The sequence below is a fragment of the Pelobates fuscus genome, chromosome 1, assembly GCF_036172605.1.
Source record: "Pelobates fuscus isolate aPelFus1 chromosome 1, aPelFus1.pri, whole genome shotgun sequence".
NCBI classification, from domain to species: Eukaryota; Metazoa; Chordata; class Amphibia; order Anura; family Pelobatidae; genus Pelobates; species Pelobates fuscus.
Genome location: NC_086317.1, coordinates 381,801,708 through 381,821,564, shown reverse-complemented (window position 1 = coordinate 381,821,564; position 19,857 = coordinate 381,801,708). Strand labels below are relative to the sequence as shown.

Here is a 19,857-nt window from a genome sequence, read left to right as displayed (position 1 = left end):
ACCAGAGGGACTTCCTATCATGCAGGGCCCTAACGTGACGTGTGCAGGAGAGAGAAGGCACTGTGTGCGCGCCTTCTCTCTCCAGCCTGTCAGCAGAGGAGGGGGGCGGGCAAAGACCGCGAGCTGAGCTGTCAGTCAGCTCAGCTCGCGGCCGCTTACACCGCGCGCATGCGCGGTAGTGTGCTCAGGACTTCAGAGGGCGGCATGAATGCCGCCCTCTGAAGTATGTGCGCAAGTGCGGCGAAGCCGCGCATGCGCACAAGGGAGCAATGACGCTTCCAAATGGAAGCGTCTGATTGCTCCCTGCTCGCGCCCATCTATTTCGTCATTTTGACGAAATAGGGGGCGCGGCTTCACGAGGCTCCCGGCGCTGGAACCAGGTGAGTAAAAGACTCTGCCTGGAGAGTCCCTTTAAATATTTTCTGAGGTTGTGCTGAAAACTTTTACATTGTTTTATTTTGTATTTTTGCAGTGCATAAAGACATTACACACACGCTTGAGGTGCCCCAACAGCACTCCTTATGCCAATCATCCCGCATAACAATTGGGGCAGTGAGAGAAACATGCACATTTTTTGTATAATAAGTACAATAAGTACAGGCTAAGTAGTATACATCCAGGTTAATTTTTAAAAGAGAGTAACTAAGTTAAGCATAGATATGTTAATAAAAGTAGGATGCAGTTACAGATATGTGGGAGTCAGTGCCCTACAGGCTGATCATGCATTTCTAAACGGTTGATTGTGATTAGATTGTTTACGGAAAAAAGTATCTAGACATACTGATAGGCTAGTATTCCTGGTATAATAACATATAGGTTAAACTCATGTCGTTGCTAGCTGTTGCTACAGAATTACACATATCTAAGATAAGATAACGATTTTAACCACTGGTATCAGCCCTCCATGCTCCCCCCTATATTACGCATGTATTAAGAGTAGTGAGGAAAGCATGAAAAACAAACAATAAATGGAGCATATAACTTAAACAGGTCGCTCAGGGAGTAGTGAACCCGGCAAATGGTGACAGTCATCTTGTAATCTAGCCTTTCACGTTCTATGGGCCCGTCACTCCGGGCATCCAATCCATGGATTTTTACCTGATTCCCTGGCTTGGTAAGGCTCGAAGGGTACAGCTAAGTCCAACAGAGATAGTCCTGTTACGGCCCACGTGTGAGGTGTTTCTCCGCTCCTGGTCCTGTACGGAGCCAGTTGCATATGGATCAGGGCAAAGTACAGAGATGGCAGCACGTTGGGAGCGAGCTTAGTCCTCCCTCTAGCCCCAGGCCGGTATGAAGGCAGACATCTTCGGTCCACAGACCCGGTATCCTCGATGGTCCGAGTCCCTCTCAGGACAGGAGTGGCGGGGGGAACTGATGTTCTGCCACCATCCATGGCGGTAGTCCCTCTGTCGGTGTGGGCGATTTCTCTGGGTCAAACCCTTGGTGGCCCTCGGCCCGGGTAGGCCATTAGTAGGAGATACAGACTTGTGTGGTACAGCTAGGCCCAAGGGATTCCTCCGCGCTCTCCGGCTCTCACCTCTCCAATCTGCTACCCGAATTCAGGGCAGCAACAGATTGGCGGTTCTCCAGAGCCTCCCAGAATCGTTGGAAGTGCTTGTCTAGCTGCTGTAGGAATTGCTCCACGAAGCTAGGGGCCAGTCCAAGCTGCACACGTGCTCCCTTTCTTGGCCAGGACGCCGTTGCCATCTTAAGTCGTTTTTCAAAATGTGGCTAGGCCCTGGGTCAGATTAGGAGGTAATTACCATGTCAGTTGGTCTAGGCAGTCCAGTGGGGACCAGGATGACCCCCATCGGTCCAGAGGGGGTAGGAGAGTATCAGGACGATTGAGCTATCGGAGAGCTGGAAGAGCATCTGCCTCTCCCCAGCTCTGATGCAGCAGGCCACAGCAGTGGATCTCCGACTCCCGGTGAGTAGCCGATTTGGTATAGTACCAAGCTGTGTCGTTGATGCCAGCTGAGCTTGGTAGTGCCCGTCAGTGGGTTAAATCGCTGGTTTGCTGGGGTTAAGCACTCCAAATCTGCTTATTTTGCAGGAGCTAGGGACCCACACACCTGCTCCGCTTGGCGGCTAGACTCCGCCCCCCAAAACTTGATTATTTTGATTAGGTGGATCTTGAATTTAAACAGCTTGAATTGGTATGCAGAAAGTTGGAACAATTTGATAATATGAAATGTCACTTTAACTTCTTCATGACAAAGGAATTTGATTGGAAAGGATTCACAAATACAAACAGTCTCTTTAAATAGGATGAAGGAGTAGATAATAACCTTAGTGTCTTTACTGATGAGATGAGTGACCTTAGTAGATCTGTAGTATAATAGGGTCACTTTAAATGAAATTAATATATGCAACAAGTTATCAAATAAAGTCCTTTGTTTCAGGAAAAAAAGAGTTTCCACAATTTCATAAGAATATTGAGGAATTAGAAATAAAAGCATTAAAAAGAAATTCAGTTAATTCCACTTGGGGAATATTTACATAAGGTCTGATTCTGATATAATTTCTTTTACCTTGTAGGAGAAGTATAATCTTTTAGCAATTGAGTTAGTCTTGAGGTCCAAGGTCAGCAGTGGAGCGGATTGGCAGATCATCTGACTAAATAGGCGGGTGTCTGATGTCAGACGCTGAGGTGGGGAGATCAGCGAAACCCAGAAGCACGGCAAGGGGATTACCGATCGCGGTATGAACCTTGCAGTTCAAGTCAAATGCAAATAGACCGGAAGTCCTGGGACAAGTTTTCTATATCTCAGCTGGTTAGAGCAGTGGTAATATCACACCTTAAAACGGGTAAATTACAAGTTAGTGGCCCTGGGCAAAGCACCTATGGATATACCCTGCTTAAAATCCTCACAGATTGTAAGCTTATTTGAGCAGGACCTTCTCCACCTCGAAATATCCCCTTCCTATAATTATAAAGTGCTGTGGAATATGTTATTGTTTGTTGACAATTTACGTTCAGGCATCAAAAGGCGTAACAATGATGCAGATTTTTCTGTTGCAGGAAGCAACATTACGTCACAATTTGCGGCCTCGGCAATCTGTTCATTTATGAGGTGGCATATGGGGTAACTGTAAAGCGCAGCAGGGGAGCTAGATTAGGGTAACAAAGGGCACGACTGCTTGCTTTAAATGACAGCAGGCTAGGCTAAGACCATTACTAATCTATTTTGCAGGAACCTAAGGGAATTTACTCCTACCTGAGCAATAGGCGGTGGACCTGCCAAAGGAGGGATCATGGGTGGCAACATTGCGTGTGGAATTGGAGGCATAGCCGGAGGGCGTTGTCCAATTGGTGGCAGTCCAATTGGAGGGAAGGGAGGTGGAAGTCCTGGTGGCGGCATCTGTAATATAATAAAAGAAAATTGGTCAGTCTCTAGATAGTAAATATATTCCCATTCATAAATGGCTCATTAATGTAAATGTACATCTGGGATAATCAGTACGGAGTATAACATAGTTTACAAATAAATGACATTGATGTATTTATGGATAGGCCAAATAAGCTTGGGTGGCATATTTTGAGTGATGGCTGTATCTCATTGCAGTGAACTATAGAAAGCTACTAGGCAGCCAGCAGTTAGTGCTCTTCCCAGCACCTAGTCGCTGTAGAGAGACAGTAAAATAAACTTTTTTGCCTACCAGCAGCAAGGTACAGGCAGAAAGTTACAGGATGTCAGACAATATCCTGGCTATCAACTGCAAGTCAACTTGAGTTACATGGAGGAGGAGAAGGAAGTACCACTCCTCTCGTTCCCTAGACACCAGGGGCATCAATACGTCAGTGTTGTATGTTACCTGTTCCTGCCTTTTCACTGCTCATAAAGGCAAAGAGCCGCAGGGAATGAATAGGGGGTTTATTTTATTACCAAGAGAGAATGTGCCAAGATGTCTATGTGTAGTTATCTGCTCAAGTGTCAGTGTAATTGTATTTACTTGTTAAAAGTGTGTGTGTGTGTGTGTGTGTGTGCGCGTGCGTGTCATCCGTGTCTGGTTTAGGGTTGCAATATTTTCCTGGACAAATATTATTTTATTATATTGTAGGGTGGTGGATGAAATGTGCTGACATTAATGTGTAGAGTTAAGACCCTACAGAATGACTTCTCCATTAAGATATATTCTATATACTACAGAGCAACAATATTTATGAGTTGCAACATGTAGACTTCACATGCGTCCATGAAAACATGGTGGACATGGCAATCCTAGCCTAGCCTAGTTATGTGAATTTATGCATGAGTAGTAAATTATACATGCATTAATGTGTGTGTGTGTGTGTGTATGTACATGTAAATATATATATATATATATTTATCACTGGAATTTATAAAGTGCCAACAAATTCTGCAGCGCTGTACAGTTAGTGGAGAACGTACAATATACACAGACAAATACAAGAGGTAGAGAGAGCCCTACCCATAAGCTGCTATATAGCCATTGAAGCTCTTTTATACAAAGTTCTTAGCTAAATAGCCCGTGAGCTTACAGTCTAATTGATACATACACACACACACGTGTATATATATATATACATACTCACAGTCATAGAAAAAAAAAAAAAAAGTACACCCTCTTTGGATTCTATGGTTTTACATATCAGGACATAACAATCATCTGTTCCTTAGCAGGTCTTAAAATTAGGTAAATACAACCGCAGATGAACAACAACACATGACATATTACACAGTGTCATGATGTATTTAACAAATATAAAGTCAAAATGGAGAAGCCACTTGTGTAAAACTAAGTACACCTTATGATTCAATAGCTTGTAGAACTACCTTTAGCAGCAATAACTTGAAGTAATCGTTATATCAGTCTCCCACTTTGTTGTGGAGGAATTTTGACCTATTCTTCTTTACAATGTTGCTTCAGTTCATTGAGGTTTCATGGCATTTGATTATGCATACTTCTCTTAAGGTCCAGCCACAGCATTTTAATCGGGTAGAGGTCCGGTCTTCAACTCCATTGCAACACCTTGATTCTTTTCTTTTTCAGACATTCTGTTGTAGATTTAGCGGTGGTGCTTGGAATCATTATCCTGTTGTATGACCGATATTCGGCCAAGCTTTAGCTGTCGGAAAGATGGCCTCACATTTGGCTTTAGAATACTTTAGTATGCGAGGAATGCACGGTTGACTGAATGACTACAGGGATCCCAGATTCTGGGGCTGCAAAACAAGCCCAAATCATCACCCCTCCACCACTGTATTTGACAATTGGTATGAGGTGTTTGTGCCAAACGTGGTGCTGTGCACTAAACATGGTGCTGTGCACTATGGCCAAACATCTCCACTTTGGACTCTTCTGTCCAAAGGGTATTGTTCCAGAAGTCTTGTGGTGTGTTAAGATGCAACTCTGCAAACCGAAGTTCTGCTGTCATGTTCGTTTTAGAGAGAAGAGGCTTTCTCTTGGCAACTATTCAAAACAAACCATACTTGTTAAGTTTTTTTTCTAATTGTACTGTCATAAACTTTAATATTTAACATACTAACGGAGTCATGTAGTGTCTGTGATGTAACTCTTGGGTAATTTGAAATTTCTCTGAGTGTTGCACGGTCTGTCCTTTGGGGTGAATTTGCTGGGACATCCAAACTGTCTTGAATGTTTTCCACTTCTGAATAATCTTTCTCACAGTAGCATGATGGACTTTAATTTGCTTGAAAATGCCCTTTTTACTCTACCCAGTTTGATGAGCAGCAACAATTGCTACTCTAAGATCATTGATGATGTCTTTCTTCCTTGGCATGGTGTTAAAGGGACACTCCACTACCCATATACAACATAAATTAAAAAAATCACTGTTCAATAGATATACCCCAAATGAAAACATAGATGCATTTAATTATGCATATTTTCATTGTTTTTTTTTCTAAAAAAATTGCTTGCAAAAGTTCTCTTGTCTGCAGCCTTTGCAAACCCTCTCCTTCTAACCCTGCCTAGAATTTCTGTGGCTGTCCAATCACAAACATCCCAATGAAGCTCAATTAGAAGACTTTGCAAAGCAGGTGCTCTGGACAATTGTCTGCCTCTTGAGTTTAGCTCCACTGAGCTAAGGAAACCAGGAAGTAACAGGACAGGTTGTCTGTTTGAAAGCCAAGGGGGTGTAACCAGATTAATATATGTGTAAATTTCTATTGCAATCTGCACTTTTTTCAAAATGAAAAAAGAGGACCCACTCTTCACACATAAAGCTTTTCAGCAAGCTAAAGTGCTATAGTTGAATGAAGTGTTCCTTTAACACACACCTGAATGGGCCAGACCAACAAACTGCTAAAACTTGGGCTTTTATAGAGGTGGTCAAACTTGCTGATAATTAAAGGGATACTATAGTCACCCAGACCACTTCAGCTCAATGAAGTGGTCTGGGTGCCAGGTCCCTCAGGTTTTAACCCTTCACATGTAAACATAACAGTTTCAGAGAAACTGCTATGTTTACATTTGGGGTTAATCCAGCCTCTAGTGGCTGTCTTCTGGACAGCCACTAGAGGCGCATCTGCGACACTGGAGGCAAATTTCGCCTCCATCGCGCAGAGCGTCCATAGGAAAGCATTGAGAAATGCTTTCCTATGGACACTTTGAATGCAATTATAGTTGTTTTCCTGACACTATAGTGATCCTTTAATTAATCAAGGGCATTTCATTAGCAGCACCTGTCTGCTAGCTAGCCTCTTAATTGCTATAGAAGCAGTAAGGGTGTACTTAGTTTTACACACGTGGCTTCTCCATTTTGGCTTTATTTCTGTTAAATAAATAATGACAAGTGTTGTTGTTCATCTGAGGTTGTATTTACCTAATTTTAAGACCTGCTAAAGAACAGATTATTATTATTATTATGTCCTAAAATGTAAAACCATAGAATTGAGAGAGAGAGAGGGAGAGGGAGAGGGAGAGGGAGAGGGAGAGGGAGAGGGAGAGGGAGAGGGAGAGGGAGAGGGAGAGGGAGAGGGAGAGGGAGAGGGAGAGAGAGGGAGAGAGGGAGAGAGGGAGAGAGGGAGAGGGAGAGAGGGAGAGGGAGAGGGAGAGGGAGAGGGAGAGGGAGAGGGAGAGGAGAGAGAGCATATATATATATATATATATTTATTTATTTTTTTCTGTGTGTCCTGGGAATGTGTGACTTTAGCATGTATTTTATTCCCCCACATTGCACACATGCATATGAACTAATGTACACTACACATTATTACATTGTTTATTGACCATGAATGTTCACCCTTCCATCAGGTCTTTAATCATAAATATACAATCCAAAATACAGCTCTGAAAACAGCCACAATAACTATTGCTATAAACAGTCTGTCTCACAATCATGCTTCTCAAAGACAACACACACTTCAGATTTGCATTAGCAGCACAAAAAGGCAGTTGAACAACGACCACAGTAAAAAATAAAATAATTTGATGACATTTCATTTAAAGTAACCCTGTCGGGGGCGTGGCTTGGAAGCCGTCGGAGATGGACGCTTAACTTCGGAGCTCCGACCCGCGCAGCATTATAAGCAGCACTAAACGCAGCAATACTCTCCCGATGGGGCGCACCAAACGGGCAGACACCCACCAGACCCCCAGGAGACCGCTGAACAGCCCGCACGCCGGTTCCCTGGACGGCTACTTACAAACACCGAGCAGCCAGCCACGCGGAGCACAAGGCCCCAAGATGGCCGACAGCCAGCACTCACCGCCGGAGACGGAACCCCATGCCCTATCCCTAGCGGACATAAGAGCAGATATCAGGGCCCTTACTGCAACCATGAAGGACGACCTCAAAAGCACCTCAGACACGCTCCATGAAGCAATTAGAGCGGAGGTCGCCATTTTGGGAAGCGAACTGGCAGCACATGGCAGCCGCATTCAGACCCTGGAGGCCTCAGAACAGGCAATGTCTAGCCGCATAGAGGCTAACAACCTAGCAATTACCCGACAGGGGACTATCCTGCTGCACCTTAGAAGACAAGCCGAGGACCTGGATAACAGAGGGCGCAGATCTAATATACGAGTGCGCAACCTCCCTGAATCCAACGGAGAAGAAGACGTAGAGGCTGTACTTACCGCTCTCTTCAAAGGTATATTAGGCCCAGATGCACCACAACACATCCACTTCGACAGAGCTCACAGGGCCACAAGACCGAGAAACGTCGACAATTCCCCAAGAGACATTATTTGCTGCCTGCGTGAATTTAAACTAAAAGAACTAATAATGTCCAAGGCCCGCTCCAAACAGTCCTGGCCGTTTCAAGGCTCGGAAGTGGCCCTCTACCAGGACCTGTCACCCCTCACTCTTGAGGCCCGCAAGGCACTCCGGCCGGTAACCCAACTTCTGAGGAGCCGCAACATCCCCTATAAGTGGGGCTTCCCCTTTAGCTTACTGGCCCGCCAAGATAACGAATGGATCCCGGTCCGGTGGCCTGAAGAAGTGCCGATATTCCTGAGGCGACTAGGCCTGCCGCCCACGGAGGTTGAAGACTGGATCCTGCGTCCGACAGAACCACGCCCTGGCCCGATGGCACAAAGACTTGCACGACGCCGCAGAGAAGACTCGCCGCACAGACCGCCAGCGCACCGGCCACGCAACCCGGCCCAGCAGGCTGACTAACGGTTTGGCACTAAGGCGGACGTTTTGACATCTCCCCCGGCTGGTAGGACCGAGGCATCCCTGTGACTGAGATCGTAACAGCTAAGTACATTTATATTATTGCTCTGACACGTATTGACTTTGACCCGGGACTAATGACTTTAATCGCCTAAACCACACACTAGTGATGATGGCATAGACTGAATCCATGAGGACTGACGCCACCCACCCGACGCCATCTCCCCTACCTGACGAGGTCAGGAGTGCCTACGCACCACTGGGACATTGACAACTTGGCTCTATTGTTTAGAGAGGGAGGGATCCTAGACGCTCCTTGGGAGGGGGGGAGAGAGTTGGGAAATGGGACCTTGCCGCTTTATACTGTAGTGCCGCAACACCCGAACCACCGCTAACCCAAGGACACAGCCTGATGCTACTCCAGGCTCTACTAGAGGACTGGGAATGTGGGGGAGGGGGATCAGGGTAATGTTGAATGTTGGAGGGGGGAAAATGCTTGTGGCGGGTGGGCGAGGGTGGGAGAGGATGAAAATGCATATTGATGGGACAGGTAGATGTACGATATAGGGCCCACCGAGCACTGTACTCAACACAGGAAGGTCACGAGGTCACCGGATAGGACAGGTACCATAGATGGAGTGACCATACCCAGTGACGCCCCGGACACACACCCTGGACCTAGCCTAGACGCCTCAGCCAACCCCACTCTTAACGCAGATTATCCCACACTCTAGACCGCACTCGCACTGCAGAGACAGGCACCCAAGAATCACGCCCACTATCACCGACCGACGCCTGGACGGCACGTCCCCACCACCAAGACGGCGACGAATTATAACGACCTGGGCTTAGCCTCACTTAACTTGACTGACTCTGACTCACCCGATGCCACTCGAGAGCCGACTGGTTATGAGCCCCAGCGGAACCCGGACCACCAGACGGGGGGGACTCTACAGACGCAATTTTAGATAGTGCTGATATAGACCCGGAGGGAGAGTACATAACCGCCAGTAACAACAGCAACAAAGTGCACACAAGACGCTATGCTTTCAGCGGGACAGGTCATCCACCTGAGACTTCCAGACACACCCTTGCACCACTTCGACCTGGCATAGGCCACGACCCGAACTAAGCCCGTGTAAACCAGAACCACTGAGGGGGCCACAGCCGCGGCCACTCCGGTATATACCGTGTAGTGGTACGGCTCTGGACACCCACCCAGTTACACGGGACCTCATTATATACAGGAGGGTACACCAACACCCACCACATAAGTTGGTATACACACACACGGACACACCCCACATAACAGCCGCGCACACACTCTCACCACCACACTAATCACCCACACACACTTCAGGGGACAACCAACACAAGTAGGCACACAAGCACCTACGGAGACACACCCCACAAACGGCTTACGTCTGTGACGCGGTGTCACGAGGGACTTCATACCCACAGCGCTCTAACTCATCGCTGGACGCCCCGGGGGGTGCTCACCTGGCCCCCCGCCCCCCCCCCCCCTTTTTTTTTTTCTTTTCCTGCCTCTCTCTCTCCTCTTTGTGCCCTCCCTCCTTTCCTTTGCTCCAGCTCTCTCACCCCGCCGCCCTACGGCAGTTGATCCGGCAGGCCCCGGCCCCGTTCCCGCACACAAGAGGTGAAGACCCCTGGCTGGAGGTAGGGATTAGACCGCACGCAGCTGACCGACGAGTGAGACACGGCAATGGCCTACTCCCCGGCACCCCTGATCATTACGACTCAGAACTGCAGGGGCCTTAACACCCCTGAAAAGAGATCGCACCTCTTAAGAACCCTCAAGAGACACCACGTTTCGTTCGCTCTCCTGCAGGAGACGCACCTGAGAGAGGAGGCAAACTCGCTACTCAAAAACCGACATTACCCACTAAATTACTATAGCAATCACCCCACAATGCGAAAAACAGGGACAGCTATCCTGATCGCAGCTAACCTCCAGTTCGTGCCCACGGACCACCAGTCGGACGGTAACGGCAGATACGTCTTCGTCAAAGGAATCCTAGCGGGAAGGACGTATACAATAGCAAACATCTACACCCCGAACTCAGGACAAGCCAGCTTCCTCCGTAGGACATTGAGAAAGTTAGCCAATTTCACAGAGGGAGTACTGATAATGGGAGGCGACCTAAATGTCCCACTAGACCCTCTGGTCGATACATCCATGGGACGGAGTTGTGTCCCCGACTCGGCCCTGCAAACTATTCGAAGATCCCTCAGAACACTTCGCCTGACAGACGCATGGAGGGCACTCCATCCTGCGGACCGGGACTACACCTATTACTCCACGCTACACCATAGATATTCCCGGATCGACTACATATGCATACAGCAGGAAGGACTCACATTCCTCCGAAAGGCAAGCATCCATTCGACTCCCTGGTCGGACCACAGTGAAGTGAGGGTGGAACTAGAGTCACCTCTATATCGCCCGGCTAGGATGACTTGGAGACTCAACGACACCTTACTCCAAGATATACCGTCGAGAACATTGATAGCCGACCACATTCGTCGATACTTCGAAGAGAACTCCACAGAAGACGTTTCAGACATGACCATTTGGGAGGCGCACAAAAGTGTTCTGAGGGGCCACCTCATCAGATTGGCCACACAAAAAAAGAAGGAGGCAGGCGCACAGATTAAAGACCTCACCAAGCAGATAGCGGACCTGGAACAGTTACATAAAAGAACCCAACACGACCCAACTTACCGTGAGCTGACCCTGAAAAGAAAACAACTCACAGACACCCTGGAACGCAACCACATGAGACAGGTGCAACGCTCAAAAGCATTCTTTTACACGCACGCTAACAAGGGGGGCAAACTTCTCGCTCAGATGCTCAGGGGCCCGCAGAAACAGGCGCAAGTTCACACCCTGCGCACTAGACAGGGTAAGCTTACACAATTCCCAGATGACATTGCAAACGAATTCCGGATGTACTACTCACAACTATACAACATCCCTGACACAGATGGTGACACCAACACCGCACAGAAGAGAATCGAAACCACGAGATACCTACAAGGGTTCAATCCGGACGCCCTCACCCCGGAAGAAGCGGATGGACTTGAAGCACCTATCACTGAAGGTGAACTTAAGCTGGCCCTAAAATCGGCCAAAAACGGTAAGACGCCGGGCCCGGACGGGTTCCCGGTGGAATACTACAGAAAGTTTAGCGACGACCTACTTCCAAGATTGGTGAAGGCCCTCAACAACCTACGTGATGGAGCTCCCTTTCACAAGGAGTCCCTGGCAGCGACGATCACAGTGATACCTAAACCGGGGAAGAACACGGAACAGGTGGGTAACTACCGCCCAATCTCCCTCATCAACACCGACATAAAACTCTTCTCGAAGATCCTCTCCCTCCGTCTGCAGGCCTTCATGCCTAGACTGGTCCACCCTGATCAGACAGGCTTCATCCCGGGCAGGGAAGCCAGAGATAGTACGCTCCGGCTCTTCATGCTACAACACCTGGCGAAACACCAGAAGAAAAAGCTACTGTTACTATCCACGGATGCGGAAAAAGCATTCGACAGGGTGGACTGGCACTTCATGATGGAGACGCTGAGGAGGGTCGGTGTTGGGGAGGGAATGATGACCTGGATCCAGACGCTGTACCATCAACCAAATGCCAGAGTCAGAGTAAATGGAGCCCTCACGGACAGTTTCGAGATTCGAAACGGAACCAGGCAAGGGTGTCCACTCTCGCCACTCTTGTTCGCGCTCACCCTGGAACCGTTCCTTGATAAAATCCGCAACAACCCCCGGATCCTGGGCCTTACACATAAGACACAGGAACACAAAGTAGCCGCCTACGCGGACGATATGCTGTTCTTCTTAGCCGAACCCCTTGAGTCGCTCCCACTACTCATGAGTGAATTCCGGACATATGGAGCACTATCGGGACTTAAGCTCAACCAGCCTAAATGCGAGGTCTTGAATGTGACGGTCAGGGGAGAGGAATGCGCCACCCTGCAACACCGGTATCCGTTCCACTGGTGCACGGAATATATGACATATCTCGGGCTCCGGGTTACACCTGAAGCTAGAGATATATATGCGCAAAACTACGCACCCCTCCTGACAGACATCCTCAACGACCTTAAGAGATGGAACTTCAACCATATCTCCTGGCAAGGTCGTATAGCAGTCATTAAAATGAACATCCTACCGAGGATATTATACAAGTTCCACACCATACCTCGCACAATCCCACCGGTATTCTTTAAAACCCTCCGTTCGGCGTTCCTCAGATATATTTGGAAGGGAGAGAGAGCCAGGATCAAACACGACACACTTAGCCTTCCCAAACCGTGGGGAGGACTGGCCCTGCCGAACCTCCACAAGTATTACCAAGCCACGATTCTACAACGCATCAGGGAATTGCACTTGGCGTCCCCTCAAAAACGGTGGACCTCCTTAGGCCGGGAACTGGCGAACAACCACCTACACCTCTTCCTATGGTACAAGGAAGTGGACGCCAAGAAGGACCTCGGGGAGGACTCGCCAATCACCCAGACCCTTAAGACGTGGACCCGACTGAGACAAACTTCCTACATCTCACCTACCCCGAGCCCCCTGATCCCCATTGCCCATAACACATACATTGGCGATGGAATACCGCCACCAGCATGGCCGCTATCGAACCACGACGGGTTCATACCGCTACATATGGCGGTCACAGACAGGGGGATGAAGACGCTACAGGACCTATCGGAAGTAGAGAGACCCACGTTGATGCACCAATTTCATTATGCCCAACTCAAACACTTCTATTACAACTTGCCGCATAGAAATAGACTGCACAGAGACCTATCGTGGTTTGAACAATTATGCTTCCAGACACCCGAGGCGGAGGGAACAGTCTCCACAATGTACCAGCGACTGGCGACAGGCGAGAGGGAGAGGAAAGATACCTTCAAGAGGCGCTGGGAAGACGCACTAGACAAAGAATACACAGAAAGTCAATGGGAGCAAATACTATTACTACAACATAAGAGCTCCTCTAGCTCACAATACCAGGAGACGAACTACAAATTACTATCCCACTGGTACCGCACCCCATCTCTGTTACACCGAATCAGCCCGGAAATTCCAAACACATGCTGGAGATGCGGGACCGAGACCGGGACCCTCCAGCATATCTGGTGGGACTGCGACGGTATTAAGCCATACTGGGTGAATGTTGGGGACGAAATACAAAAGATACTGGGCGATCCTCCAAACCTGACGGCAGACCTAGCCTTACTGCACCACTCAGATAAATCACTCTCAGTTTACAAAAAATCGATCCTTCGACACCTCTTGAACGCGGCGAAGACACTGATACCACTGCTCTGGAAGAAGACACACCCGCCGACGATCGAACAATGGAGACGTAAAGTGGATGATATTCAAAAAGCCGAATCCGCAATAGCAAACCTGCTAGGCAAACAAGAAAAGCACGCGGAACAATGGGGACCCTGGTTCTTCTACCGCTCGCGAAATGCAGATGACGACTAAGAGGGATGTGGGAGTACGGGACCTGGGCTTGCCTGACACGACCTCCCTATTTCCACACTGATCTGCCAATTCCTCACCCAGGGGCCGGGGGACAGGTGGGCAGGGACCCCGGTGGGACCCGAGCGGGGGACTCACCACGGTTGGGAGCGATTATTTGAGGGACGGGGATGAGGGAACGCCATCAGCGCACAGAGTAACCAGCCTTGCATGCAATGCGCGTAGGGAGATAGCCACTATCTTATAACATAGAATACATATGCACTAGTAATCGATACTACACGGGAGAGACTGACACCACACTGAGCCACACAGGAGGGGGCAGGCGGATGGGGGGACGAGGAAAGATGCTCATAGAACACACACCACACCTACCACCACACGCACATACCAGCACCTATGACCACCAGAATAGGCACCCACACACACACCTGAAACAAGATTAGCCCAGAGATGACTCCCCAGGCACTGGGTACCTTAGCAGACAGATGGACAGCGGGAACATACTGACTATGAACCACAGTGAAAGCATGACCCGACAGCTACCACCTAGACAGCTGGCACAGATAGGGGAACAAGGGGACCATAGACGCTACTCTAGCCCTGATCCATGCACTGGATACCCTGGTACCAGCAGAACACGAGAACGCACCACTGGTGAGACATACCAACTTCCTAACGCAGAGACACTTCATGGCACCACATAATGCCCGCTGACGGCTAACGGGGAGGGGGGGGGGGGGGGGCGGACGCCTCTTGCACCCCAGGGAACACATGGTAATAAGACCATGACAGCTAACCCCTGACCCCGCCTAGTGGTAATCTACGTCCTGTATTGCTACTCCCACCACGATTGCAACCTGAAACCTACCCACCCAAGCTCAAGTAGGGATGTATTGACCCATACCCGAAGTGCTGGACCCACCCTTCAAGCCCCGAACCACGTCATACGCCTAACACCATTAGACCCATGTGTAAGCTATGGCTGGATAGACCGCTAAACTGACACCCAGAGCTTATACCTCTCGACATATATCCTTCTGAAAAGCAAGGGATACTACACTCATTTGCCCCACTTGACACTTCCAAAGGTTCTCCACGGGAAGTGAGTGGCTGCCCACGGGGGGCGGGGGGTGGGGGGGGGGTTGACAGGGGGGGGGTATGGAGGGAAAGAAAACAGAGAACAGAATGTTAATATGTTGGCAGTTAGAAACGAGATGCTCATGTTAAGAGGCGACCTGCGTGTCGCTTTAATTGAAATGATTACTTACAGTTCTTACATACTATCGCTGTTATACTGATAGCCGGGACCTGCGTGTCCCAACTGATGTTTACTTACAGTTGACTGATTGAACTTAACTCCCCAATAAACACATATTTACAAAAAAAATAAAGTAACCCTGTCAGGTGTAGTTAAGAGGTAATATTTTGTGCAATAGATTGACACGTCGTGCAAGCAGAAAACATCAAGATGTGTAGATTAAAATATATATTTACACAAGGTATGTGCCTTCCAAAGACAGCAGTCACAGTTTAAAGAAAAAATTAATGAGTTATTAATACAAACTTGTATTTCTAACGCTGTAGAGTACTAGTTGCAGATTAGTTTTAGCCGTCCTCTTAGAGGAGCATTGGAAATTGTTGCACATGCACTGTAAGCACCATGCGTGCATGCAATTACTTTTTACAGGAAAGCATTTAATTAATTGCTTTCCTATGAGCTGCAACTACTTTAACATTGCTCCGTTTTTACATTTACTATTTTTACTTCCCTACCTGATTTGTTAACTCTTTCCCTACCCTTCCCAGCTCAGAGCATGCGCACGTGTACTCTGAGCTGGTAAAATGGATCAAATTAAATGCTTCTCTATAAGAAGCATTTTATTGGACCTAGCAAGGGCAGCAGAGACAACGGAGGAGGCGTAAGGAGCCTCGCCCAGCACTGGATTCCAAATAAGTTTATTCTACTTTTAAAAAGGTTTTGAGCAAAAAAATAGGGGTGGACATGATTGATAGGGCCCGATAGGGCCTTATAAGTTAGAAAATCTAAGGGGCAAAAAGAATCACAGTAAATCCTCCTCTCCTACTCTAGTAATTAAATTGCATCTGCTTATCTTTACCACGCGAATCCCTTTGTCCACTCTTTTTTTATGCTGTTGATACTGTGATATTTTGATTTCACCTGTCAAACTAAAATTGTATGTACACATTTACTAGATATTTGGCTGTAAAAAAAAAATACTAACGATAATGTATGCTTTGAGGTTTCTTCTTCATTTTCATTTTAAAATACAAAACAACTTAATTTGTGTTCTATTTTTCCAGCCACCCATGTGTCTACAGAGCATTTAGGAGATGGAAATGTTGTTGAACGAATCCCATGTAAATTACTTTCTGTCTTCTGCCCAAATTTTAAAAGGGAAATAGCACTGCATTTGCCAATATACACGCACACGATACCCAAAGTGATAGCCTGATGTACAAAAATATTCACAGAAACTACTAGGGTAAAGGGACCTTAAAATGCATGAGAGCCAATAGGAAAACAGTTTTCATCTGCCAGTGCAAATACTCCTTAAGAGTCTTAAAGAGTCAATGTAAACACCTACAGCAAACACTTACAAAAGGTGGAGGCATCAAGGGAGGAGCAGTAGGGAATGGAGCCGCCTGCCCAGGTGGAGCTGTTCCTGGCTCTGGTGCTGACTGAAAGAAAGATAATTCTCTTTATAATCGGGCAGATTATATGAAACCCATATTTCTTCAAATGCATTGCCTTTACTAATTTGTTTTCAATATCCAAAATGCCTTTAAATACAAAGTGTTCAAACCACTGAATCTGCATGCAGTTAATTCTTTTAAAAAGGAATATTTGTAAGCCAACAAAACTACAATTGCAAAAAATAAAAATGTTGTCTTATATGGCAAATTACATTTTATTTCCCATTAATGCATACAAGTGCATAAAAAACTGCTGGAAGATCCAATTGCTTATAAAGCTTTAGTTTGTATTGCTTTGTAATACAGGCCCTCCTTAAAGTGAACTGATCACCTACTTAATTTCTCACCATACCGATTGCTCCTCTCAAATGCTTTTTATAATTCCAATTCATCGATTTATTTTACCTTTTTTATGTAAGTAGAATATGACCGCGTATTTAGTATCTTAGTATGCATGCAGAATTTGCAACAAAAGTGAAACGGGGCACTTTTAAAGAGGTGAAATAACACCAGTCATAACTTTAATAATTACAAAATGATTGGTTTGAAAAATAACACACAGTATAGTATGTTTCTCAAATTAGTTTAATAAGACTAATCATAAAAGATGTCAGATCCACTTTAAAGCAAAAATAGAACATGCAGCGTGCAAAGGAAAGCAGACCCCAATAGGATGTGAAAAACACTAATAGAATGTCCAATAACTCTTAGTATAAACAGTTTACTCAATTGGGTTTCAAGATGCTCATTGATATAGAAAATTAAATCTTATTCTAAAACATACAAAAGAATGATTCTAAGAAGTTGTCCCAGGCAAATATAGACATCATGTAAAACACAAAAGTATGCAACATTGCAGGCTCCCTGTGTAAACAAATGCTATTCACTCTTCCACTATACTAACATTTACATACTGTGTTATAATACAATTAATATTCCTATATACAGTAATTTAAAAAAAGGACCAAAGCCTGGCTTGTAATCTAATTTACACAAGACACACTCAGTGTGGCCAGCAAATACTTAATGTCAAGTGCCCATGTCTTGACCAATTGCTACCCACTGTGCCACTGGCTTACCATATTTGTCCAGCCCTGTTACATTGCAGCCCTGCCTCTCTGTAGAATAAATTGCGCTGGGATACAGACAGATTATCCCCATTGTTCACCTTATCTGTCAGGTTACCATCCATACAGAGAACAATGATCTATAGCAGGGGTAGGCAGCCTTCAGCACTCCAGATGTTGTGGACTACATCTCCCATAATGCTCTTATAGCCATAATGCTGGCACAGCATCATGGGAGGTGTAGTCCTAAACATCTGGAGTGCTGAAGGTTGCCAACCCCTGATCTATAGGGTCACCTTCTAAGCCCCCAGTCCATAATAAATACATTGTTGTCTCTCTGAGTCCAGCTTCCAGCCTGGTACATTATCCCTGCAGCCACAGACAGCCCAGCATACAGATATACCCCATGTCTCAGCCCTTGCCCCCCAGCACACCATAACCACTGTACCAGCCATACTGTGAGCTGCATCACTCAGCACAGCGCCGTCACACCATGCACTGCTCTGCCATACAGACTGCGTACAGCCCTCAATATCTGTGCATCCCCCACCGCCCCCCTCCCCTCGGACCCCGGGACCGGGATAAACAAAGCTCCGCTACCATCCCTGCTCCAGCCGGAGAGTCACCAAAGCCAGGCCCTCCTGTAACAAGCTGCGCTCTGATTGGCTGAGGCAGGAGGCGGGGCTAGTGTGTAACCCTTTCAGTGCCAGAGCCTGAGGCCATCTGGCTGCCCTCTGATGGAATGGAGCCAGCAGCATGTCTCTCTCAGCCTGGAAACCAATTCACTGCTAATCCTTCCTTAACCTCCTTCACTAGTGCTGGCTGAGGGAGGGTGCAATGCCAGTATGCCACCCCAGACACTGCTTGAATTAGATGTGAAATGGAGCAGATCAAGTCACATAATAACCCTTATTGATTATGGGATCTGCTAGGATGTGTGCAAGAAACATCAGATGTAAATACAAAGAGTCTATGGTGGATAACAATGTAACCTTGTTCATATGATGCTCTGTTATCTGTCAAATGTAGGTTACTTAGAGAGGTATGCTAATTGCAGTTCAGTTTACCCACAGCCAGGGCACACACTGCAAAAAGAAAAATGTTGTTTAAAGGGTTACATCAACCCTTATAACAATGCTACAAGTAACTAATAAAATAAAGTTTTACTTACCTGAAATACCAAAGCTCCTGCTTTCCCTGCCCCCCTTGACATCACACCTGGAGTTATAAGGTCCAATAAAAGGCATCATCTATGGAGAATAACACAGGATCCTCCATATAACTCGTTGTACTCTCTCATATGTTTGAGAGTACAATTTTGATGTGGGTTCCCGATAGATGAAGCACCAAGAGCTGAAGAGGACCAGCAGGAAGACCATGGAGGTGGCGGAGAGGGACAAGTTCAGGTAAATAAAACTCACCTTCCCTTGCATCCTCGCGGCACCGAGACACCAAGCGAAGCAGTCACCATTGGAGGTTTCTGCAAAGTATGCAAAGGCCCAGAAGGTGACTGTGACGGTAGTCACCATCAGTGGGAGCAGAAGGACACTTTACAATGGTACCTAAATGGTTCCTATGTCTCAGTCACCCTGTGCCCATTATAGGTGCAGGGTGTTTAAAATGTGTGTGTGTATACTGTTAAATGTTTTGCCTGCTCTCCTGTACTGCTGAATATTGCTACCAACTTGGTGGATTTGGCTATGGAGCCTGGTAGCACCCTCTGTTGGTAGCAAGAGCAATATGCACTACCTGAATAGCAAGGCTGGTTAATTTGCATATTCAGGTAGATTTCCATATTGCTATTTCTGCAGGCAGGAGAGATATTTTGTGCTGGTCATTGTCTTCCCCATCCCTTCATAAATATGTCATCATGCTATTATAATTTCCTGTATATTTTGTGACGTGTTTTGGTTATTTGAATTTTTTTT

General features: G+C 46.8%; 1 protein-coding gene across 17 annotated transcripts in view; it reads right to left on the bottom strand.

The window, feature by feature from the left end:
* Positions 1-18,575, bottom strand: part of LOC134567371 (pre-mRNA-processing factor 40 homolog B-like) — a 94,497-nt gene extending 75,922 nt beyond the window's left edge. For 13 of the 17 annotated variants that reach the window (XM_063426022.1, XM_063426023.1, XM_063426038.1 and 10 more), the window contains exons 1-3: positions 18,378-18,449; positions 16,767-16,847; positions 3,219-3,362 (exon numbers count right to left, since the gene is read on the bottom strand). In XM_063426022.1, coding sequence (XP_063282092.1) covers positions 3,219-3,362; positions 16,767-16,847; positions 18,378-18,398 — 246 coding nt within the window. In that variant the 5' untranslated portion in view covers positions 18,399-18,449. Of the gene's footprint in view, positions 1-3,218; positions 3,363-16,766; positions 16,848-18,377; positions 18,450-18,529 lie in introns of those variants that run through there. The other 4 variants (XM_063426030.1, XM_063426034.1, XM_063426025.1 and 1 more) reach the window with 3 other exon arrangements.
* Between the last annotated feature and the right edge of the window lie 1,282 nt (positions 18,576-19,857).